This window comes from Rhinichthys klamathensis, unplaced genomic scaffold (assembly GCF_029890125.1).
Source record: "Rhinichthys klamathensis goyatoka isolate OS25496 unplaced genomic scaffold, OSU_Roscu_1.1 h1tg000781l_1, whole genome shotgun sequence".
Classification (NCBI taxonomy): domain Eukaryota; kingdom Metazoa; phylum Chordata; class Actinopteri; order Cypriniformes; family Leuciscidae; genus Rhinichthys; species Rhinichthys klamathensis.
Genome location: NW_026607178.1, coordinates 1,229,653 through 1,256,719, shown reverse-complemented (window position 1 = coordinate 1,256,719; position 27,067 = coordinate 1,229,653). Strand labels below are relative to the sequence as shown.

The window sequence follows — 27,067 nt, the reverse complement described above, 5'->3', positions numbered from 1 at the left end:
TATAATCTAAACACTTCTAAGCAAACATGTGTTTACTGCACAAAGTCTTGAGAATCAATCTATAACTACTTCTAGTTAATTGACTTGTGAAGTATGCAATTTTTAAAATCAAAACACGTAATTGTCTCTGCACAGTTAACTATGAGAAAGTATTAAAAGTACGCCATTCGCAGGTTGACTTGGTGAAGCATGTAAACAATGGGACGCTTTCTAAATGCTGTTTGTTGGAGTGGTTTGATGTATCTAGCTCAACAAATGGCGGGACCGATTAGATTGTTTGGGAAACCTGATGGATAATCATTTTTGCAGTTCAATTTGGTGATGCTAGTGTTGCAAAAAGCTTTACAGAGATCACAACTTGAGTTGTGTGGTTAGCTAGATACATTGGAAAAGCAAGCCAAACCGCTTGAAGTGGCTAACCTTAGCATATAAAAGTCTTATAAAATATTAAAATATTCTTTTCAAATATTTTACAAGTCTTATTATCATAAAATGAAGCTTAGTCAGAAACTTATTTTATAAGTTATAATATAAATGTAAAATAATTGTAAAATGTAACCATTTTATATTAAAATTAACATAAAAAAAATACTGACATTGGGGTCAGTACGTTTTTTGTTTTTTTTATTAGTACTCAATCACCAAGGATGCATTAAAATTGAACAAAGCAGCAAAAACATTTATAATGTTACAAAATAATGTTTCTATGTCAAACGCTTTCTTTAAAAGACTCCTAAAAATATATGCATTATGGTTTCCACAAAAGCATTAAGCAGCACAACTGTTTTCAATATTGATAAGAATCAGAAATGTTTCTTGAGCAGCAAATTAGCCTATTAGAATGATTTCTGAAGGATCATGTGACACTGAAGATTGGAGTAATGATGCTGATAGATATACTGTATATATATATATATATATATATATATATATATATATATATATACAAACACATATATATAAACATTTTTTAAATATTACTGTTTTTAACTGTATTTTTGATATATTAAATGCAGCCTTGTTGAGCATAAGAGACTTATTTACAATAAACAAAAACTTACCAACCCCAAACTTTTGACTGGTAGTGTATATAGCATTTTATTTTAGTTTGCATAGCGAATCTATGCAAAGTGCTAAGTTAATACACTGTTGCCCATTCCTGCAGATAAATCCTGTTAGCAGACGCAGCAAGATCACATGCTTCCCCGGCGGGGACAGAAACTGAATGCTAGCCCAAGGTCAGCAGAGTGAATCATCCACACCCCAGTGAAAATCTCCACCTGTAGCCCAACACCCCCACCTTTAAAAACATCTCATCTCAGAGATGCAGCTCTACCTTCAAAACCCTGATTTAATTCGCCCCAGACAGTGACGCTGCCCCCCAAACCCACCAAAAACGTAATTAAAAAGTGGGATATTAATCGGATGTCAGGAGCAGACGGAAACGGCTCTATTAATCTGCGGCGGGCTGGATGTGTTCAGCGGATCTAGTAGCACCTGTGTTTTTGGTTGCCGTGACTGATGACTGAGCTGCATCTGCTCCTCAGACATCAGTCCCATGATTCCTTGCTGCACTGAGCCCCTCCATCCCTGATTGCACTCTGAGCAATGTTTACCCCTTATTTCATCAGCAACCCTTGACCGTCGCATTAATGTGAGGGAGATTCAGGAGGGTTTCAGTGAGACGAGGATTAATGGCCATTATATGTTACCAGGGCGAGTGGCAAAGTGACAATTACGTGTTTAAACCTGTACAGGATTGGATTGTGCTTATGAATAGAATAATTAATAATTAAAAGGGATAGTTCACCCAAAAATTGTAATTCTGTCATTTATGTCATGTTGGTCTAAACTACTTTGGTACCAAGTCAATACTAAATTAAAAAAATTAATGAAAACGAGAACCAAGTCAGTTTGGTAACAGCATACTGTCTGACTGACCAGGTGGCTGCTTTTTAAAGTCATAGCATTATTGACGTCAAACTCATGACCAAATATAATGCACAAGTCATATGAAACACTTTAATGCTGTTTTTATGCCATCACTTTTAATTCACTTGCATGGTCTGGAAAAGAGCAGCTAGAACATTCTGCTAAAAATATTTTGTGTCCCATAGAAGAAAAGAAAAGAATAAGGGTTTGTTGAAATGAAAGTGAGTAAAATTACAAATTTTTTTGTGTGAACTATTCCCTTTCATATGATATTTCATTTACCCCATACCACTTTTTCTTCACCGCCCAGGGGTGCCAAAATGACGAATACATCACCTATTTGCCGCCTGCCTCATGCTTTTTGGCCGTCAATCAGACTCACTGGTCTCTTTGGCAATACGAGCTCGACATGAAAGATTTCTGTAAATGCTCAGAAAACAGGAGCTAAGAGCTCATAGCCAAATTAAACACCTAAAGCTACTTGAATGAAAGCGTGGCCTTGACCGAGCGTCTGTAGATTTAGATGCATGAGTCAGAGCGCGCCTCTGAGAGCCGTTTTTGGCAGTCTGAAAGGAGTTGAGTGGCGAGAGGTGAGTTCTGGTCATTTTGGCAGCAACACACGGGTTTGTCTGTCTGACCCCTGCAACAAGCTGCAAATTGGAGTTGAGGCAGTTCAGTGAATCCTACTCTTTTAAACAGGCGTCCAAAAGTGTTCTCGTTTTTCTTCTGTAAAATTGTGAAAATCAAAGAAATAGTCAGGAGGGATGGTTTTTTGTTGTTGTTGTTGTTGTTGTTGTTTTTGAATGGGAAATTCAAAGGGATAGTTTACCCAAAAATGAAAATTCTCTCATCAATTACTCACCCTCGCGTCGTTCCAAACCCGTAAGACTTTCGTTTATCTTCAGAACACAAATGAAGATATTTATGAAATCTGTAGATAAATTCTGTCCCTCCATTGACAGCTACGAAACTACCACTTTGACGCTTGAAAAAGTTCATAAAGAGATTGTAAAATTAGAGTAAAAGACACGATTACTTTATATGATGAACAGATTGAATTTAGGCTTTTATTCACATATTAACATTGATCAGCGAACAAAAACAGTTGCTCAACCGATATATTTTCATAATGCTTTTATAGTGCTTTGAATTCCTTCTTTTGAACCAATAAAGCTCTGGTTCCTATTCATTGTAATGGTATGGAAAAGGGGAAGCAGAACATACTTTAAAACTCCTGTTTTGTGTTACACAGAAGATATAAGAGAGTTTGGACCAACATATGGGTAAATAAATAACAGAATTTTCATTTTTGGGTGAACTATCAAAGATAAAATACAATATATTTGTGTTTTGCGTGTGTTGCTGATGATTGTATGCAGATGTGTGTGTTCTTGGTGCGTACAGACCTTGCTGCGCGAGTCCACGTTGAGCAGACACACTCCGCACGCCAGTTCTTTGGCATTCTTAATGCCGTGCCTCAATATACAGGAGGAGAAGTCCAGTGAGCTCTCGTCGGGCTAAAGAAATACACACACACAATCATCATGAATTCAGTTCTTAAAAAGCAATTGGGACTACATTGCATCCTCCACACAAATTGCTGTCTGCCACTCAAACTTCAGATCACAGAGGCCACTGAACCAGCCCATCAACCTCACAGCAGTTGATTGGCCCTGCAGATCAATAGATCAGCTACAGAATCTGGCCAAAACAGCAGGATCCGTGCAGAGACAAACCCTCCACTCTCTAACCACGTTCATTTTTATTATGCTTCAGAGCGTTTGTGGGTTTTCGGAAGTGTGCCTAGACTTCATTTTCCCAAGCTGATATTATCTGACCGCACAACTCTAATATTATCTGCTGGCATCGATATTCTCCCATGAGTACACCGCAGAGAGCTTTGTCATGCAACTTGTTCACTTTCCACAAATAAGGTACCTCATGACTTTATGCTTACAAAGATATAAACATACAAATACCATGATACAAATACCATGATTTCTGTAAGAACTATGATATATGCATTGAAATATTATTATCCGACCAGTTAAAATGTTGATTTTCACTTCTCATTAACTCTTGATATAATTATTTCAAACTCAAATTGAGTTAGTTACATTTTATATGATATAATTTAAAACTTTATACTTGTTTTATGTTTTTGTTTACTGACTGTTATAAAATAATATACTAAAATGGTTTAAGCTGGTTAAAAGGTAGGGTAGGAAATTTCGAAGAGGCTACCAATAGCAAGCTAGATTTGAAAGCATAAGAGCGTCTCCAAAGCCACGCCTCCTTCAAAACACATGAACGAGTACAGCAGAGTTTGCAAAGCATCACGAGAGACGGCGTTAAATTACCTCATGTCTCAAAGGACATAACATAACAATAATAATGACTGTAAACAACTTAGAGCTCTGACTTGTAATGCCTGACTGCTGAAAATTCATTTCAGTGTTGATAGAGTTGACATAGAAACGCATAACTCTGAGTCGGAGGACGTGAACAGCTCCGGGTAGAGCGTCACGGGTAATAACGACATGGTGTGAACGTAGCATAAGCTCGTTAGTTTGCATCAGGAGGAACTGTAAAAGGTTTGCTTGTTTGTTTGGGGCGCTTGGTGACTGACTGACTGACTATCTACAATGCTGCATAGCCTCATGGGACACATTGATGACATGTGATGTCTGTTGGACCGAATGCAATGATTAGATAAAATATTTTTGGGGTCCTGAGACTTCCACAGAAGTAGTACATTTTTTAATATTCAGACGACTTCTATTATTTATTTGCTATCAGGATGTGAAGAGTGTTTAAACTAGTGTTATTGCCTACCCACTTCAAGTACCAACACTAAACTGGTTAAGCTCCTTCAGAGCACACCATTTGTTGAAAGAAAAAATTAATTAAATTAAATTGTATAATAGCTGTAATAGGCCACATTTTGTATTTTGTGCCACATTTAAAGAAGTGCCTACTGCTCCAGAGCTCACAGCTCACATAAAGCACAGTTTACCTCAGTTATACTCATACTAAATTTTAAATCAACCAATCATCTGTTAAGCATCTGTTAATCAATATTTGTGTCTTACTGGACTTACTACAAGATCTGGTATTGTTTATTCGGTAAACTCACAGTGAGGTTTGCCAGCGACATGAAGCCCATCAGGTTGTTCCACACACGGCTGATGTCTTTAAGTAGCTCCTGTAGTTTCTCCGAACAAACGGCCGTGGCTTTGATACCCAGCTCCACACGCTTGGTTACGCGATACACCTCCACCACACCTGATATATACACACAAAAAAAAAAAACAACAACATTTGTCATGTAAAAACCTTCACATGAAGAACACAATTGAAGAACACATGAAGAACACAATTCAATGAAATGCAAAACCAAGAGTGTCAATGAATATAGAAATGTGCTATTATAATGATAGTTGTGATTGCTATGGTATGATACTATTCATCATAGCAGTCAACTCAAAATATGCTCTTCCCCCCTAAATTTGACGATAAAAACAAAAGAACATGTGAATGAGTCAGTTTTTGCGTTAACAGTATTTCCAGTTTTCTCTTGCCATCATTACTATAGCAACCAAAGTGAAAGTATTAAAGATATTGCCAATGCTATTTGTGTCCAGTGCGAACAGAGCCTGTGCATAACCAAACAGGAGAAACAATAACCCGGCGGTGCCGTTCCCAGCACTCACCAGTGCTGAATGTCCTTTTAAGCTGAACACATTAGAGCGGCCCAGAATAGTTGCTCTGCTCTGTAACACTAGCCTCTCCCGGTCAGACCCACAATGCCCTGCTCTGTCTCCAGTCACAATCGCCGGATCAAAGAGCTTTAACGGTTTGTTTCTATGTAACAGCCGCACCCCGTGTTCCCTTTCCGCCAGCATAGGCACGTACAGCTCATTAAAGCCACCCTGAGTGTGTGTGTGTGTGTGTGTGTGTGTGTGTGTGTGTGTGTGTGTGTGTGTGTGTGTGTGTGTGTGTGTGTGTGTGTGTGTGTGTGTGTGTGTGTGTGTGTGTGTCTACAGAAATAGGAAGCAGATAACCAGAACACCTGGCCTGTCTGTTTGACGGAAGACTGCAGGGACGCATGAGGAGCAGGTATGAATGTGTATGAAGATATTGTGTGACATGGCTGATCTTATGAGATTTACTGATGTCTGTTATGATGGGTAATGCTGGTCTCTGATCAGTAAATGAAGTGTGAATGTAGTCGTAGTCTCACCCAGGAGGTACTCCATCCCCTGTGCTGACTGGATGACCTCTGTGCACACTGTGGAACTGCTGATGCTATTAAGGGTGTTATTAGCAGTGTTGATGACCTGAAAGGGGAAGAAAAGACATGGCTGTAAAGTGGCCATATTTTACAGTATTATCCCCCGGTTTCACAGACAAGGCTAAAGACTAGTCCTAGACTAGCATGTTTAATCTGTTTTAAACGAAAGCAACTTGCACTAACATCTTAAAATATGTCAGTGCCATTGTTTTGTCTCAAGATGCACACATTTATAAAAAAATAAAAACCAGGCTTAAATGTTTATTTTAATCCTGGATTATCACAAATGATTTCATATATCAATATTTCCTGAGAAAAGCCCCCAAAATGAATATACTGCAATTCAAAGACATTAAACTGAGGAAAGCACGTAGATTCAGTAGACGTTACAAAAAAGTAATTTTATGTCCTCATCATTGAACATTAGACTATAACTCCAGTCTAAACACAAGAATGCATCTAATGTGAATGACTTGAAATTGCTTAAAGGGAAAGTGGACTCAAAAAAATTAACTTCGTAATAATTGACTCGCCTTCATATTGACTCTGTCTTCTGTGGAACGCAAAAGATGATCTTATGAAGATTCGTACTTCCATTATTATTCAATATCTTTATTTGTGTTTCGCAGAACACAGTAAGCCATAAGGCCCAGACACACCAAACCAACAAAAATCTAGATGCAATGAAAGCCAACTGTGGTGTCACCTGCATTTAAGCCAGTTGACCTTGAACACACCACAAATAATAAAAGCCAACGGCCAACTAATGTACATACTGCGTCTCTGTTAGAGAAGAAATAACTCTGTCTCCATACCAGCAAGTGGCAGTAGACTGTTTATGGTTTGTTTATCACAGTCCAGATGATAACAAAGCAGCACTTGTCGTCTAGACTTCATTGTTTGCTTGATTTCATCACTTCTGTTTTTCTTCCAAAATCAACATCCAATTAAAATGATCCCTTTTAATTGTCGGGCTCTGCCGCCAATTCAACATGCTCAATATGCCGAAAAGCCAACGCCAGGGGGGTCCAACTAGAGCCAGAGGTGAGGAACACACCGCAAAAACTACACCGACATTCCTTCAATGATGGTCCGACAGTGGTTGACCGGCGGCTTGGCATGTCACGGTCTCTACAGGTTTGGAAAAGGTAAATCATGAAAGATGTTTCTTTTTTGGGTGAACTAGCACTTTAACCCTCTGGGGTCCTTCATTTCAGAGTCACACTCAGGACCTTCGGGTCCAAATGGGCCGGAAGGGTGGGATTAATATTTATTAAAAAAAAATCATCTTTTTTTTTTTTTACTTGTTTTTTATAATATTTTTTCTTTTCTTTTTTGGTGTTTTGAGATAATTTCAAAAATAAAAATGATTTATAATTAATATTAATGCAATAATTATGACCCATTTTTTCCCCATTGAATATAATAGAAATGTAAAAAAAATTATTTATTTTTTTTTATATTTTTTTTTTAAAGCTGTATTTCATTTTAGAGTCAAGCCTAGGCCTCATGAAAGCAATTTTTGAAATGAGATGGATGCCATCTGGTGGACAAACTGAGCATTTTAAAAATTCAAAACCCATATGTAATCTGAATTTATTACTGTGTAGGTGTATAAAAGTGTGTTTGTGTGTGTGTGTGTGTGTGTGTGTGTGTGGATGTGTCTGTTTTGCACTCTTGATGTTTTATAGATTCACCCCTTCACTGTTGTGTGCTTTTTTTCTGGATCGTGGCTGATTTGGTGTTTGTACGCACAAAATAACTCTGTATTTTCACATTTTTGCCAATTTCCCATTAATTTCCTATGCGGGTCCATTTGGACCCGAAGGTCCTGAGTGTGACTATTTTTTTTACAACCACTTAGACTATTCAAATCCTGTCCCCAATTTTTTGGGGTGTTCATATGCCAAGTACCAACAAAGTCACCAAATTTCGGACCATTCCGATAAAGCAATGATTTAAAAAAAATATATATTTAAATGCTTCGGGTCCATTTGGGCCGAAGGACCCCAGAGGGTTAAAGGGATAGTTCACCCCAAAATTTTAATTTTGTAGTTTACTCCCCCTCATGTTGTTCCAAACCTGTATGAGTTTCTTTCTTCTGTTGAACACAAAATATATTTTAAAGAATGTTGGTAACCAGACAATTGACAGTCGCCATTGACTGCCATAGTATTTTTTTCCTACTATGGCTACCGTTTTTTTCCTAGTCAATGACTACCGTCAACTGTTTGATTACCAACATTCTTTAAAATATCTTCTTTTTTGTTCAACAAAGAAAGAAACTCATACAAGTTTGGAAAAACATGAGGGGGAGTGAATTATGACATAATTTTCATTTTTCGGCGAACTAGCCCTTTAAGTAGTAAAAAAAAAAGGGGGGAAATTAATTATGTTAAAAAAGATTTTAAATTGCCAGCCTGAAATATTCCCTTTAGGTTTCCCGCACCTGAAACAGTCCTTCTCTGTAAATCCATTACTTTTTCTTCTAACAAGCCAGCACATTACTGCAACAACCAACAAGACATGTTGTCAATCAAATTTATATGTAATGATCATAAATGCAAACATAGAACAGTTTCTAAAATGTTTCTATGAAAGATTTATAAAATGTCTGTATGCAAAAAAAAAAAAAATCATAAATGTATCCCTCTTTATAAATCACAGTTCGTCTTAAATTCACAGCAATGTGTACAAGCGCATCAACTCCACCTACAGAACGCCCACAAATATCCCTTTATAGTTCAGAAAAGTATCAATAGGCAAGGAAATCCAAGCACGCTCTCAGACAATGCATGGCATGGCCTGGTTTCAGTATCTGTGTTTGTAGCCATTTGTTATTGTTATTTTCAGGAAATTCATTTCAGTGATGTAATTATAACAAAGCAGTTATAATTTGCACATATAATTATATGAATGCATATCATTCCATAATCATGAATTAATTGAATTACTGGTATACGAGCACCAAAAAGTTTGAACGCATGCTCTTCAGTTGGCGTACGCATAAAACATTTTCACATCAGTTTCTGCCTTTATAAATCCCTATTTGTTCCTCACTTAGGATGTAGGATAAAATCTATGGAAATTAGGATCAATTGCATTTTATAAATAAGGGCACAGGTTTACATTTGTGGCAACATGTTGGGTTCCAAAATGTTCCAAACTCCTACTCTGTATAACTTTATATTAAACATCAAATATGTTTTGACTGGCAGTGACCTCTTAACAACCAGGCAGCTTTTGTTACTATACCTTTGAAACAGTATTTAAATGATGATTGGCTATCGTTACTGCTCGTGAAATGAGCAACTGCTGAATCTATGATCTGGCTGAAGCAGTTTTCTGTTGATTTTGGTATTGTGATATCATGATCAGTCTATCTAGAGACTGATAGAGTTTTAAAGTGTATACAAAACTCTTTATGAATGTGTGTCGAGGTATACGTTACCTGCAGAGCGCTCTCCAAACACCTCTGCCATTCGTACGCATATCGCTCACTCTCCTGCCAGGAGTGTTTGGACGAGAGACAGTGGGAGAAAAAGAATGAAAAAGATGAAACCGAATGAGAGCTTTGTTCATTGAGAAACCTCAGGCTGTATTCAACAAGGAGAACCGGTCTGTGTGCTCAAAGAGAACGAGGGAGGAGAAGAACAAAGAGCAAGTGACTGACCTCCACCTCTCCTGTGAGGTCCTTGTACTTGTCACGGATGATCGGCAGCGCTGGTTTTTCATTTAGGGTGTTGGAGCGGTCTCTGAAGGGCTGCTCAGGGGCAGGAGAGGGGATGGACCGTACAATTTCTTTCTCTCCCAGACTGTGGCTACGCTTATGAGAACCTTTGTACAAATATATGGGTCAATGACAAATGGGAGTGTCCACGATAAAGAACATGAAACAACTAGGTTTAAAATGAGTGCCAAGTACATACTCTTTGTATTCTTGTGGGACTCATATGAAACTTTACATGAAAGTAAAAATAAAAGAAAGTTTGCCAGAAAGTTTCAATTTAATGACTGTAAAACATCATGTAATGTAACTAGCAAGTAAACTTGATAATATAGTACAATGTTAAATATATATATTATGCAAGGTAAAAAATAAACTTAAAATGTTTTTGGTCATTGAAATCAAGCTGAAATAAAATACAAATATTAGATGACAAACAAATTAGAAATAGAAACATTAGAAACTGAAACAAGTTGGAAGTACTAAAATCACTAAAACTGCAATAAAAATACAGGTCCTTCTAAAAAAATTAGCATATTGTGATAAAGTTCATTATTTTCCATAATGTAATGATCAAAATTAAACTTTCATATATTTTAGATTCATTGCACACCAACTGAAATATTTCAGGTATTTTATTGTTTTAATTAGGGCTGGGCGATATGGCTGAAAACTGTATCACGATATCAGTGTTTCATATCGGTCGATATCGATAATTATTGATTTTTTTATGACCCATTTAAAATAAGGACCAGGAGAAAAAATATATTACATTTAAACATTTTTATTTTAAACTTACCCTTCCTCTGATTACAATCCCAAGACAGAAATGTCAACACAACCATGGAAAACTCAAATAATTAGAATGTAAACATAAGTCTAAATTCACAATCAGACCTGCAAACTCCTCAGAGTAAAAAAGGTGACAGTGGCGCGGCGGGACGGGGGTGGTGGGGGTTTGTGATCGTACGTGCCCCCTGCTTGATTTCTTTTTTGAGACATCACGGTTCGGTACGATTTCGGTACAATGGAGTAAAAAGCAAAACAGAAATATATTAGGCATTTTTATAAATGTCTTAAGCCTTGTATTTTTTAAATAAGTTTTATTAATAAAGGCATAGAACCAGTTTATTTATAGTGCACTGATAATAGTTTTATATAATTGGTTTATTAATTAAACTAATAAAAAGATAGATATGAGATATGTTTGGTAATTGTACCTGAATGAATTTAAAATTAATTTGCTATATATCAGATCAATATATTTGTTTTCCTTAATTTTAATTAACCCTAACTTTATTCTCATCAGAATTATAAATAATTGATTTCCGTATAAAATAATCTACCAACATATTTCACTTTCTTTTTTAATCAATGTGTAACTTAAAAATAAACAGATTAGTGCTCTGTTTTGAGGACAAGAAATGAAAACCAATGCGATATGATGAATGTCCAAAAGATGGAACACACAGACTGTTTTAAAAAGGGTTGGATAAATATGTTTTGCTTTTAAAACGGTGTGTGACAGTTGTAGGTTACAGTTTGACAAGAAATACAGTGTGACAAAAGCACAATGTTGTGTTTTATTGCGAGTATAGGCCTACACAAATATAAGTAAACACTTTGCAGACTGAATGATGTCCTGTATTAACAAAATGACGGAGTATGTTTTTATGTCTCCACTGTTCGATCGCGCCCGCGTGTCTCTCTCTCTCTCGCGCGCGCGCGCGCGCGGGGAGTCGGACACACACACACACACACACACTCCAGCATTGAAATCTTGACATCGCAGCCTGTTCATTATGCTGTGTTCACATCAAACGCGAATAGAGCGAATTATCCAATAATGTTTCGCAACTCTAGCCTGCATGGCATGCAGATGAAGGGCACTCATTTTCTGCTTATCAATCGCCGGTTACTGAAGAGGAACCCAGCAGCACGAGACAACGATATGGCGCAACAAAACTGACACGTTACATGATTGCCTGAGCGTGTCACTCCCTACGTTGCTAGGTTACCAGAGAGCGCGTGCCTTTGATAATGCAACCAAACTTGCTTCGCAACCTGTGGTTTCTTCCGACGAAGAAAAAAAATATCGAACGTTTTATCGAACACATTTTTTATTGATATCGATCACGTGTCTATCGCGATACATATCGTTATCGTTTTATCGCCCAGCCCTAGTTTTAATACTGATGATTTTGGCATACAGCTCATGAAAACCCAAAATTCCTGTCTCAAAAAATTAGCATATTTCATCCGACCAATAAAAGAAGTGTTTTTAATACAAAAAAAAATAAAAAATCAGCCTGTGGCACTGCTGAGGTGTTATGGAGGCCCAGGATGCTTCGATAGCAGCCTTAAGCTCATCCAGAGTGTTGGGTCTTGCGTCTCTCAACTTTCTCTTCACAATATCCCACAAATTCTCTATGGGGTTCAGGTCAGGAGAGTTGGCAGGCCAATTGAGCACAGTAATACCATGGTCAGTAAACCATTTACCAGTGGTTTTGGCACTGTGAGCAGGTGCCAGGTCGTGCTGAAAAATGAAATCTTCATCTCCATAAAGCTTTTCAGCAGATGGAAGCATGAAGTGCTCCAAAATCTCCTGATAGCTAGCTGCATTGACCCTGCCCTTGATAAAACACAGTGCACCAACACCAGCAGCTGACATGGCACCCCAGACCATCACTGACTGTGGGTACTTGACACTGGACTTCAGGCATTTTGGCATTTCCTTCTCTCCAGTCTTCCTCCAGACTCTGGCACCTTGATTTCCGAATGACATGCAAAACTGAGCAACAGTCTAGTGCTGCTTCTCTGTAGCCCAGGTCAGGCGCTTCTGCCGCTGTTTCTGGTTCAAAAGTGGCTTGACCTGGGGAATGCGGCACCTGTAGCCCATTTCCTGCACACGCCTGTGCACGGTGGCTCTGGATGTTTCTACTCCAGACTCAGTCCACTGCTTCTGCAGGTCCCCCAAGGTCTGGAATCGGTCCTTCTCCACAATCTTCCTCAGGGTCCGGTCACCTCTTCTCGTTGTGCAGCGTTTTTTGCCACACTTTTTCCTTCCCACAGACTTCCCACTGAGGTGCCTTGATACAGCACTCTGGGAACCGCCTATTTGTTCAGAAATTTCTTTCTGTCTTACCCTCTTGCTTGAGGGTGTCAATGATGGCCTTCTGGACAGCAGTCAGGTCGGCAGTCTTACCCATGATTGTGGTTTTGAGTAATGAAACAGGCTGGGAGATTTTTTTAAAGCCTCAGGAATCTTTTGCAGGTGTTTAGAGTTAATTAGTTGATTCAGATGATTAGGTTAATAGCTCGTTTAGAGACCCTTTTCATGATATGCTAATTTTTTGAGACAGGAATTTTGGGTTTTCATGAGCTGTATGCCAAAATCATCAGTATTAAAACAATAAAAGACCTGAAATATTTCAGTTGGTGTGCAATGAATCTAAAATATATGAAAGTTACATTTTTATCATTACATTATGGAAAATAATGAACTTTATCACAATATGCTAATTGTTTGAGAAGGACCTGTAAAGTTAAATAAAAATATATATAAAAAAAATAAATGATGAAAGCACATAACATTTCTAAAACCTAATGTAAAATTAAAATGAAAACTGAAAATATAGTATTTTTTCATATTTTAAATTAGTAAATATTTTTATAACAGTATGTAAATAATATAAAAATAACACATCATGAGTCATACCACAACATTAGCTTGTAAATTTTGCCTTGCCATTTCCTAACATTTCCTGTTTTATGGGTATTTTTTTATGCATGTTGATCGCACCACGTGACTTTGGCGGACATATATCATTTAAATATTTTTGATATTAGGTATATCATAATTATATAAGGTTTTGTTAAAACTTTTTTTTTTTTTTCTACGAAATAATAGGATTGTCAAACTACTTAAGCGTTTCGGTTCAAAAATTAGATAATTTTAATGAGCTGTACCACCCCCACATGTCATGGGAAAAAAATTAAAAAAGGAATTTTAAATCAGATATTAAAAACATGCACTTCACAGGTCTATTTGAATTGTATTTGTAATACATATGCATTTAAATACTTCGACAGGTCATGTGACAAAGGGGATGACACATCTTACCCCATACTCACTCTATATTTAATGTACGAGTTGAATTGTTGATCCTGCTGTATAATTAAAACTTTCTGGAGCACACAAACTGTCATTGGTAATCCACGGTGGGGCCACAACACAAACCACAAACACCTCATTTGCAACAAATGATAATTATGTGCAAAAGAGCAGCATAGTAATAGAGACATACATTATTCATGAGGCATCGCACAGTCAAACTGGCACGAAAAGCATGCCGTGCACACATAAGCAAGGAGACGGACAGCGGCACAACAAGCTCATCTGACGCAGCGACAGGTAAATCACCCCCCCGCTGAGAACCACATCAGTCTCTGCATGGTTTCAGCCGCTAATCCATTCCTGCACAAACCTCACTCCTCAGATTAACTGTCTGATAGGAGGTCGGCAGAGGAGTAAACCCTCTTTTGTTTGAACAAATGAAATTTACCGGATGCGGTTGGGGATCAATAAGAGGCAAATAAGCTTTTGTCATTGAGTAAGTGCTAATGCATTATTGGGGAGCGAGGATGAAAAACCAAAGTGATGAGGGATTTGGGTGGTAACGTTTATATATTGACGTTGCCGTGCGCATCAGATGCCACTCTGCCATCTGTTGACTTTCAGAGAGAATGCAGCTGTGGAGATGCACTGGATCCAATGCACTCGTTGGGGCTCATTCACTAATAAGTTATAACTGCGTGGATTATTCTGTATTGGTACGCACATGAGAACTTGTTCTTAACCTCATTCTAATGTTAATGAATTTGGATTATAAATGAGCGACCGAGTGCCCAAGGTTAGTCATTTGCATAAAACGTGCTTTCGTGTTTCACAAAACCAAGTTTCACAACCTTTCGTCACTCTCAGAAAGCCTATGATGCTTACTCTAAAGACGCGTTTTCTTCCGAGCACGTGCAACAAGATCCTTGAAAAGTGGATCCATCCTCAAAACCAGTTCCAACACAATAAACACCTTTTATACAGACCCAGATTACAGAGCTCTCATTTGCAGCTGTACATGCATGTGTCAGTGTTGTTATACAGATAGCTATAACGCAGCTTTTCATACTCTTTCACTAGGCTATGTTGAACTATCCATGTATAAAATTCACCATAATGCGATCATAAAGTCATCTTGATTATGTGATTTTAGCATACGTGTGGTTTAAGTTATTCCTACTGGTTTTGTCAATTTAGAATTAAATGTTTGTACAAAAGTTATTGGTGACTCATGATTTGTTTGTAGAAACCTTTTGTATGCAGATTTCATGCACAAATTCCCTTAGGGAATGAGATCCATTTGCTGTCTCTCTCCGGAGGTCGCATTTGTCAACCGCATACGTCATTGAGGCCGCCTCATTTCAGGAAAGTAACCATTACATTGCAAAGTCAAAAGAAATTACAACAATTTAAGCTTTACAAGAAATAATGGTCAATTTTCTAATGGTTACTTTTCTGAAATGACACATCCTTGATAATGTATGCGACCTCTGGAGAACGCAGCCTTCGAAACGCTAATATTTTAGCATAAAATATTGTGATGACACTTACCCTGCACGGACAAGTCAAAGGTGGCGAGTTCGTTCTTGATCATTTCTTCGCTGGATTTGACCTTGGCCTGTGTGCTGGCCTTCAAGAAATCTGACTTGCCAAATTTGGGCTTGTCTCCTTGGAAGGCTCCAAAGTCATCTGTCATTTCGCCCTGGTTGCTCTCTGCTTCTGTGATTCCAGGAAGGGAGTCGGATTTCTCAGAAACCGTGCTGGCAAAGTCGCCAAAGTCGTCGTCGTCATCTTGGGCCTGTTCAATGGAGCCAAAGTCAGCGAAGGCTTCGAACCGGTTTTCAGCGGTGGAGCCACCGTCTTCGATTGGGAAGGTGGTCACCTTGGCAACTGTGGTGTGGGTGATGTTCTCAGAGCTCCCGAAAGATGTCTCTTTCCTATGGACAACAGCTGAGGATGGCAGTCCACCTTGAGACTCTCCCTGGAGCTTCTTTCCTTGACCAGATGGGAGATCGTCCTTGTCGGACCAGTCATAGCTGCCCAGACTGCTGACGGCAGATGTGCCAAAGGGGTCAAATTTTAAATCATCAGACTCTGTAAAAGACAAAATGGAACATCCATGAACTTTTAGGTTTCAGTGCCTTAAAAGGATAGTTCACCCAAAAATGTATTACTCACTCTCATTCAGTTTATCTTTGGAACATGAATGAAGATCTGTTTGATGAAATCTGAGAGAGAGCAGCTACACAACTACCATTTTGACTAAAGCTTTAAAACTAATCCATATGAATTGAGCGGTTTAGTGCAACTTTTCTGAAGAGACTTGTTCACTTTATATGATAAACAGATTGAATTTAGACTTTTATCTGATAATCCCCAATGAGGTTCATTCTCGTTTTACGCAGCACATTTGAGCCTCTGCAAGAGGCATCAAGCAAGTACAGTTGAGCCTCTGTTTATGTTCGCTGATCAATGTTTATATGTGAATAAAGCCTAAATTCAATCTGTTCATCATTTAAAGCGATCGAGTCTATTCAGAAAATTTGGACTAAACCGCTTAATTCAATGTTTATATGTGGATATAGGTAAAACTAATCAATACATATGGATTAGTTTTACCATCTCTTTATGAACTTTTTGAAGCATTAAAGTGGTAGTTACATGGACTGTCAATGGAGGAACAGAAATCTCTCAGATTTCATCAAAAAGATCTTCATTTGTGTTCCGAAAATGAACGAAAGTCTAACGGGTTTGGAACAATATGAGGTTGAGTAATTAATGACAAGATTTTTCATTTTTTAGGTTAACAAATTTTAGTACATTTATAGTTATAGTACAGTTTAGCAGTTAAGTACTTTCTTGTTGTAGTATAATTGTAGAACAGGATGTTCTGGGTTCAATAAAAGTTTAGTTTTACTGACAGAATCTGCATTTAATTAAAGCAGCATTTATAGTAGTAATACACCTTCAAAAGTTTATGAAGCAAGGCCATACAAAAATGTGTATTTAGGCTGTCAAGTTGTCTAAATTGCCCATTTAGTGGTGGGACTAGCGTTCTACGCTGATAAACTTCTGGTTCGGATCTACACCAGTGGTTCTCAGCCAGGAGGCTGGGGCCAATAGGGGGTCTCAAGATGACTGAAATGTATAATAAATGAATAAATTATTATTAAAATATAAAACAACAAAAAAACCTCCAAACTAAATTTAAATGCTAAAAAACAAGATATAAATATTTCTATTAGAATATAATAAAAAATAAAAAATACAAATATTTAGTTTCTCTCTAAATAACTGTTGTCTTCAATTGAACAATTCTTGAATCATGGATGATTAAATATATCAACACTCCTAGTTTCGGTCAAAACGTTTGAAAACAAGACAAAACAAGCTTTGAAGAAAATACCAGAAAATAGCCAATATCAGGGGGCCTTTGAGTCCAAAAGGTTGAGAACCACTGATCTAAAGACCCTTTTTGATATCCACATATGTGAAACTTACCATGTTTACCAGCTTTCCATGGTCAGCAGCTGAAAGACTGGATTAGAATAAGTGGCTTTATAACACTCACGTTAACGCATGTGTAAGTTTTGGAGGTAAATTTCTGAAACATGTATTTAACTTTTTTTTTTACCTTTTGCCCTACAGACTTCCACTAAAAAAATATTTTTTTATTTTTTTATTCTACTGTTTTATCTATTCTTGTTTCTTTTGATTATTTTAATTTCTTCATTCTAAACTGTTTTATTTGTTATTTCGTTTGATTTTTTTTTTTTCTATGTAAAGCACTTTGAATTACCATTGTGTATGAAATGTGCTATATAAATAAACTTGCCTTGCCTAAAATGACATTATAGTGCACAAGATTTTTTTACACACTGACGAATGAGTTGTAATTTTTTGTGGTGATAAACAGAAAGACAGTGATGCTATCAATACAAATTCAAATTGTGTTGAACCCTCCACTTTCTTTATAAAAGAAGAAAGCTTAAAATTAAGTTGGGCAAAGTCTTTAAATCTCTCCCCTTTATCTAAATTTGTTTTAAGTTAAAATTGCATTTTTTTTCTTCAAGCTTTGTAATAAAGTTTGTAATATCTTTAATAAAGATATAGTGTACATATTAAGCCTTAGGGGTCTTTCGGACTGGGCACATTTGCTGCAGTCCAAGTGCAATTGTTCCCACAGCGTTGGTCTGGTTTCACATTCAACTTGATTCTATCGAACCCTGGTGCAAGTTAAATCAACCAAATTAAATCATCAGCACGGTCAACCCCTACATGTGTTTTGTTGAACTAATGACATCATCATTGTCTAAAACCCATGCGCAGGTTACTGTACTTCCTGAAATAGTGCACACCAGAGTCCGAATTGTGAATTTCGCCACTTTTCCAGTCCAAACTGCTACAGTTAGTCTCGGGTTCAGTAGCCTGGTGCGCTCCGGGGTCCGCATGACAGCATTCACAATACCAATTTTTGATACCCCGGTTCGAACTAAACTTCCACTTTATTTTTTTACTCCCTTATGCATTAGGTCAAAACTATCAAAACACAAAAACAGCACAAACTTGTGTGTTTGTTGAGTTAATGTACATTTACAAATGGCTTAAAAACCAGACAAATGAAAGTGTCATTTTGTCTATTGGTTAGGGATTCAGGATGGCCTCAAATGCTCCCCCTGGTCATGATGAATTATTCCTGATATCGTCATATGATGAAGCCCTGGTTCATGAACTAGACACTTCTGACACACAAAGCCACTCTAATGATTCCGGAGTCCTTATCTACATCCAGAAGTCATTCTGAGCCGAGGAAGATACACTCAACTTCTTATTCACTAGTTTGGGGTGAGTGACATCTGCATATGAGGATTGATGAATGCTTTTCAGATTTGTTACTAGAAGTACAACTTCATTTTGAAGGTCAAAATAACCATGTCAGTCATTCTGCACCTTTCATTTTTATAAAATGAATCAGTTTTGACTTTTTTTTAAATCGCAACTAGACTGACTCACCAAGAGATATTTTTGCCATTTTTCTGGCTTTCAGTATAGTGATGTGCAATCATTCACAACACCATACAATCATCCACACACTGACAGACTGATAAAAGAACTGCAAAGCTGCATTGTGCTGTGCACTTTGAAGCAACTGCATGCACTTATTTCAAATACAGATAAATAAGCAGGAACTGGCTTCATTTTGAGGGCATGATGTTGATTAAAATGAACAAATTCTACTTAAAATACTGAAATTTATAATTGATTGGCAGCTCTAGAAAAAAAAAACAATCACATATGCATGACAATACCTAATTCCCTCACAGTTGAGCGGGGCACGACTGTTCACATACTCAATCAATTTGTGAAATTGACAAGAAGCTGGTGCAGTGTGATAATTCTGATGACTAAATCTGCTTTGGGTGGCAAGATTGAAGGATGGAGAGAGAAATCAAGACGGCACGCATGTCTGCTGTACCATTGTTCATATTTATTACGACAACATTGGCAGAGAGAGAAAGAGAGAGAGGTCACAAAATTCCATGAAAGATCTTGTTACAATAGTCTTGCCAAACTAACAATTAAAAAGTTTTTTTTTTTTGCATTATAAGAATACAAGGGCATGCAAAGTCAGAAAAAGCAGAAGTGAGAAGGAAACAAAAACAAGACAGAAAATCCCAAATCCAGATGCAGAACCCAGCATTGAGAAGGCACATTCACAGATTAAGATTAGATTAGTTCTCATTGGTCAAAGACACACTGTAGTCGGACTATAAAAGGAAAAAGCAACCAGAAATAAGGGAAGGTGATACAGAACATTTAAGCAAAGATTAAGGTGATGCTAATATTGGTTTTATGCAGCTTATTAAAACCCTTTGAGAACCTGAGAGCATTTACAGAGATGCTCATTATTACATTTTGTGATAAATTGGCAAGCCACCACCCACAACAACTAATCAAAACTTCAAACTAGGGCTGCACAATTAAATCAAAAGAATAACTGAGAATCCGCTTAGGTCTGCCCTGATTAATTGTGAAAAGCATCAATTACAGAGTTCAATTTGGGTCTACAACTATTGAGCATTGTAGTTTGTAACCAATCACAGTGACTAATTTAACACCTTCATTCATGTGGACACTCACAATGTACACTGCAAGCAAGTGACAAAGCTTAAAGGCTCCCATTTAATTAGTCAAATATTATTAAATGATTAACTAAATTATAAAATGATGCATTTATCTAGTTGTATTAAGCAAATACATTAGCAAAACTTTTTTGATCCACTTCAGATGTTGTCCACTGTAGTTCTTTGATTTAGATGTGTAGCCTACATACAAAGATATGGCATGCAGTTGCCATACAATTTAATAAACAAAATTATTCAATTCTATCAATCAGAATTATTAAATCGCAATTAGGTGCTCAAAGGGTTAAAAGAAACCAGATAAATCTAGCCTATCAGAGCATTTATTGGTTTGAGTGACAGGTAAAGAACGACAAAAAGAGACGGTACCCTTTTTCTCTCGCCATCCTGTACATCTCAGTAGGAGCTATTTTTGACCCACACAAGTCAAAAAGGTAACAATTTCATATCACGGCAAGCAGTATTCTCCTCATAAATACAAATGATATGCTTTCTGGCATAAATGCAACACAATCAGGAGTATTAATCAAGTCTATCTATATTCAAAATAAATAAGAGCTTATTTTCCTGTAATAAAAATACACTATTAAATTTGCATGTATATATTTCCATTCTTGATAAAAACAACCTATTTTGTTAGTATGCCAGAAAAACTGACTAATCCTACTAATTGTTTACTGCATGTATATACTTGTCAATTTCACAAATTGAAGGCTGGCACATACTGAAGCATAGAAAAGCAAAGTTAGAAAGAGTTCCACCTTCAGTGTGGTCTACGAGAGCAGACGCAGACTCTCACGTAGCGCAACAAACCTGAAGTAAAGTCACCTTCTCATGGAAAGACCACGAGAAGCGCTCTGGCCTGGAAAAGAGATAGTCTACGGTGGTTAGCTACACATCCAAGGGCGTAGGGCAAGTGTTAGGAAACCCAACACTATAAACATGCTACAATATTTATGCTTGGGCTCTAGAGGTGTCCAGTAACCGAGCTAGAAGCATTTGTATAAGATGTAACTAAAAATCAACAGTGGTTTAGGTAATGATGACATAATTCATTTAGATAAGGCAAAAGGGATTCCTACAGACCTCAGTCGGAGTGGAAGGCAAGTTTAACACGACGTAAACGAAAATGAGACCGCGTGAGATGGAATTACAGTTCATTCAGGATGTTATATTCTTAACATATATCTGGTTGCTTAACATTCAGCGGACAAGAGACTGAAAATCGAGAGGAACAAAATTTCTTGAAAACACTGGGTTGTGAAAATAGTGATGCACCAATACTAAAATTCTGGTCGATACTGGCATTTGATTTGTATGTTCATAGCCAAAAAGGATAAATAGCTGATATCAAAATGATATTGCCTAAATAACCTGTAAACACAACAATCAGTTGTTTAAAATACTATAAGTGAATTTATGCATTACTTATTAAATTACTTTTTAAATATCAAGTGCTAAAAAAATTCACAATTAATTACAAAGAAATGGCAAGTAAAAAATGTAATTAAAGGTGAAATTTTTACGGCTGAAATAGTATTTTCTTGTAAAACGTTCTCCAATAATCTTCGTTTTAGCATTACATGATGGCAAAGGTAATCTACATGTAAAACTAGAATTAAATATCCAATATCGACTGAAACTGATAAATTGAAAAATGTGTAATATCGATATAGTACCGATATATCAGCTCTAGAAATACACGTAGTATCTCTAAAATTAAGACCTTTAGAGAATACAACATATTGAACAAACTACTTCCATCCCTCACGGCCTTGTTTTGCTCAAGTCTAAATACGGCTCCTAAATATATCTACTCTGGCTGATGTCTATTGCTGCATTCATGTCATGTTGGAATTAGCGTAATTATGAGACGAAAAAGCTCACCTTCAAATATTGAATCTGCAGTCATTTTAGTTGCTTTTATGTGAAGGTACAAGAGTCAAATCGGAGAAGTCAGAGATTTCATTACATTTCCAACTTAAATAAGTTTGACAAATGTAAGTGGTTTCAACTAGTCAAAAACGGGTAATTACTAGTAAGAAACGTGTAATTATAGAAATTCTGACAAGATGTAGCAGCGTTCTATTATTTTCAGGTCTGGCTGTTGGCTCTGGTGAGACCACACAAGTGTATGGGAACTCTTTCTACTGTGCTTCCTCAACTCCAACCAGTCTGTGCACACGAGGGCTGATATGACGGCTGGCGCTGACTGGATGAAATACCGTGACTGTGTTCTCACCCTGATACATAATGACGATGAATGATCAAGGGAACACAAGCACACATTTGAGGGATGCATTTCATGCAGACCAGACAACTTGAGAAGCAGAGAATGAGTGTAAATAAATGCTGACTGACTGACATTAGGAAAAGACATCTGATTACAAACAGGCCGATTAAGAGCTCCTGGCAGTCGCCGAGGCCTCTAAGGGAAAACCTCACTAACTTGGCGCCCCAATGTGCACTCCCATTTCTCAGCATGGACTAGTATCAGATGCCTGAGGTATGCAGCTCAAGTACAGGGCAGCCAGTTCATGCTTGTGTGATATGACTCGTGTTAAATAAGTAGTGCTTTGTCATTTTTGCTTATGTATGCACTGAGGCACGGCATCAAGGTTTCTCCATGCACATGCAAACACGGATAACCATCACATGAACGGATGAACATGCAAAACAAGTGTGTCCAGAATGATATTTAATTAAAACCTGTTCTTTATAACCAAGAAAGGTTGTGATATGGTTTGATAGGAAGGTGGAATTGTGGATCAGATTAAGCAGAGAAATGTTAAGCTCAATTATCATGCTAAGACCTAGTTGCCTGCAATGGAAAAAACGGCTTCAGCGTCATTAGCATATTAATCTGGCAGTTTATATATTCCATTTGAAATTCTGATGAGCACAAAATGGCTCGGAGTCAAAAATCTGAACGAATGTAAAGCCAGACGTCTTGTGTTTGCAGAATTTAAATGAATATTGCCATCTTGTGCAATAATCTTTTGTCTTTCTCATAATCATCTAATCAAAGATTTGAATGTGAACATTATAAAGTCAAATGTGAACATTATACAGTTTGGCTTTGCGCCAAAAGCCCTTTTTTGTTATATCCCACTCCAATCAGTTTAATTGTTGTCTGAAAAGCATGAAATCCGATATTTACTAATCTAATCCAAACTACATGATATGAAATCGGATTACATTTTTGGAAATTAATTGTTGGATCAAATTAAAAAAAAAATCTTTAGGAATTTTTGGAAAAGTACATAGGCATTATTGCACATTGTGTTTGACACTGTGTCAGAAATGACTTTTTTAAAATGTTTATTTTTAATTTAAATTTTATTTTCCCACATCGCAAACTACCGTATGTGGTATTCACTATATAGTTAACAGTATGATTTCAGACACAGCATACTGTATAAAATACACTAATGCCTTCAAATTCATGTATTAGACATTATCATAATGCCTCTGTGTTGCATCTCACAGAGGTCAGTATGTCCAGATGTAAAGAATGGACATGTGAAGCAAAATTCCAAATTTCCTGTTCTTGCCACATTACCGTTCCAGCTATTCTCATTCTCTTGTCATTGCGTTACAGTAAGTCATTACTACAGCAACTGATGTAGATAGTACTATGGCAACTGATGTAGATATTACTATGGCAACTGAACAAATGGATCTGATTTTATCAGTTGCAAAAATAAGTGGGCAATCAGTCCTAAAAGTGTGAGAAATTAAAATTGTGAACAGTTTTTGTGCACCCTTAATGATTACATGCTGCTTTGGTTTGTGATTTGGATACAATGACAATCAAAGCAAGGGAAACTGGGTAACTAATGAGAGATGGCGACAATGACAACATGAACAGACGGACGACAGGAGAGAAAACCAAGTCACGAGCTATTCGAATTAAATACTGCATATAAATGTGCTTTCGTAACTGCCTGATCACCTGATAACACTAGGAGTTGATAAAACCAGTTATTGTGCTGTTAGCAATAATACTAATCTTATGAGATTCAAATTCACAAGCACAAGGTTTGACTGGTAAAAATTAATAATACATCAGCTAAATTAAATAAATAAATAAATAAATAAATACATAAATATAAACAACAATCAATACTGTAGGTTTACAATTGTGCATGATTAAACTGGAAATGTATATAACTTCGATGGGAATGACGGCATGTTATGATGTGTAGCAAGTTTTTGATATGTAACTAACTCAGCCGCACTGAACACACATACAGTGTTCCAACTGGGTGTCTGATAGGGCGGTTGTTCAGCCTTTGAGAGGCCTGAGCGGTCTGAGCATGTATGAAATAGAGAAAGTGGCGAAAGAAAGAGTGGGCCAGACTTCACCAGAGCAAGCGTACTAATTCCTCACCTGCAGCTGGGGGTTGATGCGACGACAAACCAGGGAGATCTAGGGAGCTATCAGACATCACATGCTTCAGGTCTCCACCCATGTCTGATAACTTCATGTCTAGCTGTACTGAGAGTGTATCCTCCGAGTCCTCCTTCCCCACGCTGCTGCCCCCGATGGATGGGAGGTCCAGGGACTTCACAGAGGCAGAGTCCTCTTTGGCCTGCTTGAAGGCGGCCACTTTGTCCACCAGGCTCTTGTCAGACGCGCCCAGCGCCGTACAGAATTTGGAGGACTGGAAATCCGCAAAGTCGTCATTGTCACTCTTGAGCGACGAGAAGGAGCCCCCACCACTTTCTTTGTTATCGTCGTAGGCCAGGCCACCTTCAAGTGAAAGCTGCTTGAAGACGTCATACTTATCGCCGCCAATTTGTTGCCGCTGCTGGGACGTCTCTGCCTGGCTCTCGCCGCCACAGTCTCCAGAGTCGGCCTCACTTTTCTGATCTCTTGAGCTCCCGAATGCCATGAAGTCAGCAAAGTCGTCCTGAACCACTGTCCCGGCTCCTCTACCTGCTACAGAGGTGGCAGGAGCTACTTCAGAGGATGATGAGGAGCCAAAAAGGGCAAAATCGCCAAAGTCATCACCCACTACACTGGGAGGTTTCGCAACTGTGGAGGGCAATACTAGGGATGGAGGTGCTGAAGGGAACAGATTGAGTTTGGAGTCGGCAGTGGAAGTGGGAGCAGGAGGAGCCATTGTCGTGAAGAGGTCCAGGTCTGCCATGTTGAGAAGATTTCTAGGTTGAGCCAGAGAGGATGGCTGCGAATGAGACAGAGACTGAGAAGAAGTGAAAGGAGGAGGAAAAGTTGTCTGGAACTTGGCTTGGTCTGGTGGGTCTAGTGGAGAGACGGCGTCGGCCGTTTTAAAGTCTGTAAAGCCATCGTCGGCACTGACAGACTTGAAATCAGCAAATCCCTCCCCTGCGGAAAAACAAAAAGAAAACAATTGAAGAGCATGGCAAAATGCATTTCACACCACAACAAAAGGACAGAGATGTGGCACGGCACAAAACAGAGTTTGCCTACAAGTAGCTCAAAGCCTCATTTTACAGGCCTAAAAGGAGAAAAACGGATTAGCAATGCTTAACAAGCTGCATTTGACTGCTGAAATGAAATGAAAAAGGTGGCACAATGAAACGACTTTTACTGCGAAGACAGAAATCAACCTGATAGAATATATCACATATACCGTAACAGCATTTTTCAGTCAGCACATTAACACCACCATAAAAAAACAAACACACTCAGGTGCAACCACAATCCATTCTCATTTCATTTGAAGTGAAGTGACAAGAGCAGACCAATCGGAGATATTTGGCCATTTTGAGATTGCCCGCTTGGCCGATTAAATTACTTACAACATTTACTGACAGCCTAGGGCTGTATATATCGTGGCAGCAATCTAGAGAGATTTTGCCATACCATGTCCATTGCAGCATGTAAATATAGCAGCACACTGCAGGACTGCTCATTAACACATTTGCAGTCACTATATTGCATTTGATCAAATACTGGCATTATATCAGTCATTAGCTACCATGCCCTCTCAATATGGGCCAATGAAAACCCATTTTGAGTGACCACTAGAAGTGAACGACAAACTTTTCCATTTCAGCTGTGATCTACAGAATGAATCAAAGGCAGAGAGAGTTCAGAACAGAATGGGAGGTTTGGAAAAGGGATCACTGCAACCATTGACTTACTGGCTCTCTCAGAGCTGTCCCCACTGGATTCTGCTCTAGTGAGACAGGGACACGCACACATGCCTACATCAGTGTATGGAGCCCTTCATGAAACTAAACACGCTATAGGCTGGTGAAATGGTTTTAAAAATAATTTTTTGAATGCAGATCTGTGTTGTACACAATGCTGTCAAACATGCATCTGCTTACCAACTGTTTTTCTGTCTGAAGGCTTCTCAAGCTCTCTGAAAACACTGTATTTGTCCCCTGAATCTAGAACAAAAGAGAAACACAGTGAACAATGCCAGTGTGTAGAGGCAGTAAAGTGTGCTTTGTATATAGCAGGAGCTGGAAGGTGGTGATAAATAGCAGGATAAATTTATGCAAAACACGTCTGTGAGCCACACAATAATTCAAAGTCTTATCTCAAATGCATTTAGACAAGAGAATCTGTCTTTAAAGTTAAACTGATATGACAGCAGTCTTCTGAGAGATCTGCCGTCCTCAAAGGGCTAACTAATGAGGTGTATAGAGCTGTGTGTGTGTTTGTGTTACCTGAGACAGGAGCTGTGGGCTCTGCAGGCTGCTCCACTGACAGCTGTTTGAACACTGCATATTTATCAGAGGAGGAGGAGGATGAAGATCCTGACACTGGAGTCAACATGGCAGGAACACTGTATGAAGCAGACAAAACATACACGAGTCAATACAAAAAGATCAAAGTGCTTTTACAAGGATTT

The 27,067-nt window shown here is 38.0% G+C and overlaps 1 protein-coding gene across 7 annotated transcripts in view; it reads right to left on the bottom strand.

The window, feature by feature from the left end:
- Nucleotides 1-27,067, bottom strand: part of synrg (synergin, gamma) — a 54,169-nt gene that overhangs the window by 9,004 nt on the left and 18,098 nt on the right. For 4 of the 7 annotated variants that reach the window (XM_056243243.1, XM_056243244.1, XM_056243247.1 and 1 more), the window contains 10 exons: nt 26,883-27,001; nt 26,538-26,600; nt 24,607-25,566; nt 15,622-16,164; nt 9,900-10,063; nt 9,678-9,731; nt 6,176-6,272; nt 5,069-5,217; nt 3,339-3,449; nt 2,620-2,658 (listed from right to left, as the gene is read on the bottom strand). In XM_056243243.1, the coding sequence (XP_056099218.1) occupies nt 2,620-2,658; nt 3,339-3,449; nt 5,069-5,217; nt 6,176-6,272; nt 9,678-9,731; nt 9,900-10,063; nt 15,622-16,164; nt 24,607-25,566; nt 26,538-26,600; nt 26,883-27,001 (2,299 nt within the window). The remainder of the gene's footprint in view (nt 1-2,619; nt 2,659-3,338; nt 3,450-5,068; nt 5,218-6,175; nt 6,273-9,677; nt 9,732-9,899; nt 10,064-15,621; nt 16,165-24,606; nt 25,567-26,537; nt 26,601-26,882; nt 27,002-27,067) is intronic. The other 3 variants (XM_056243245.1, XM_056243246.1, XM_056243250.1) reach the window with 1 other exon arrangement.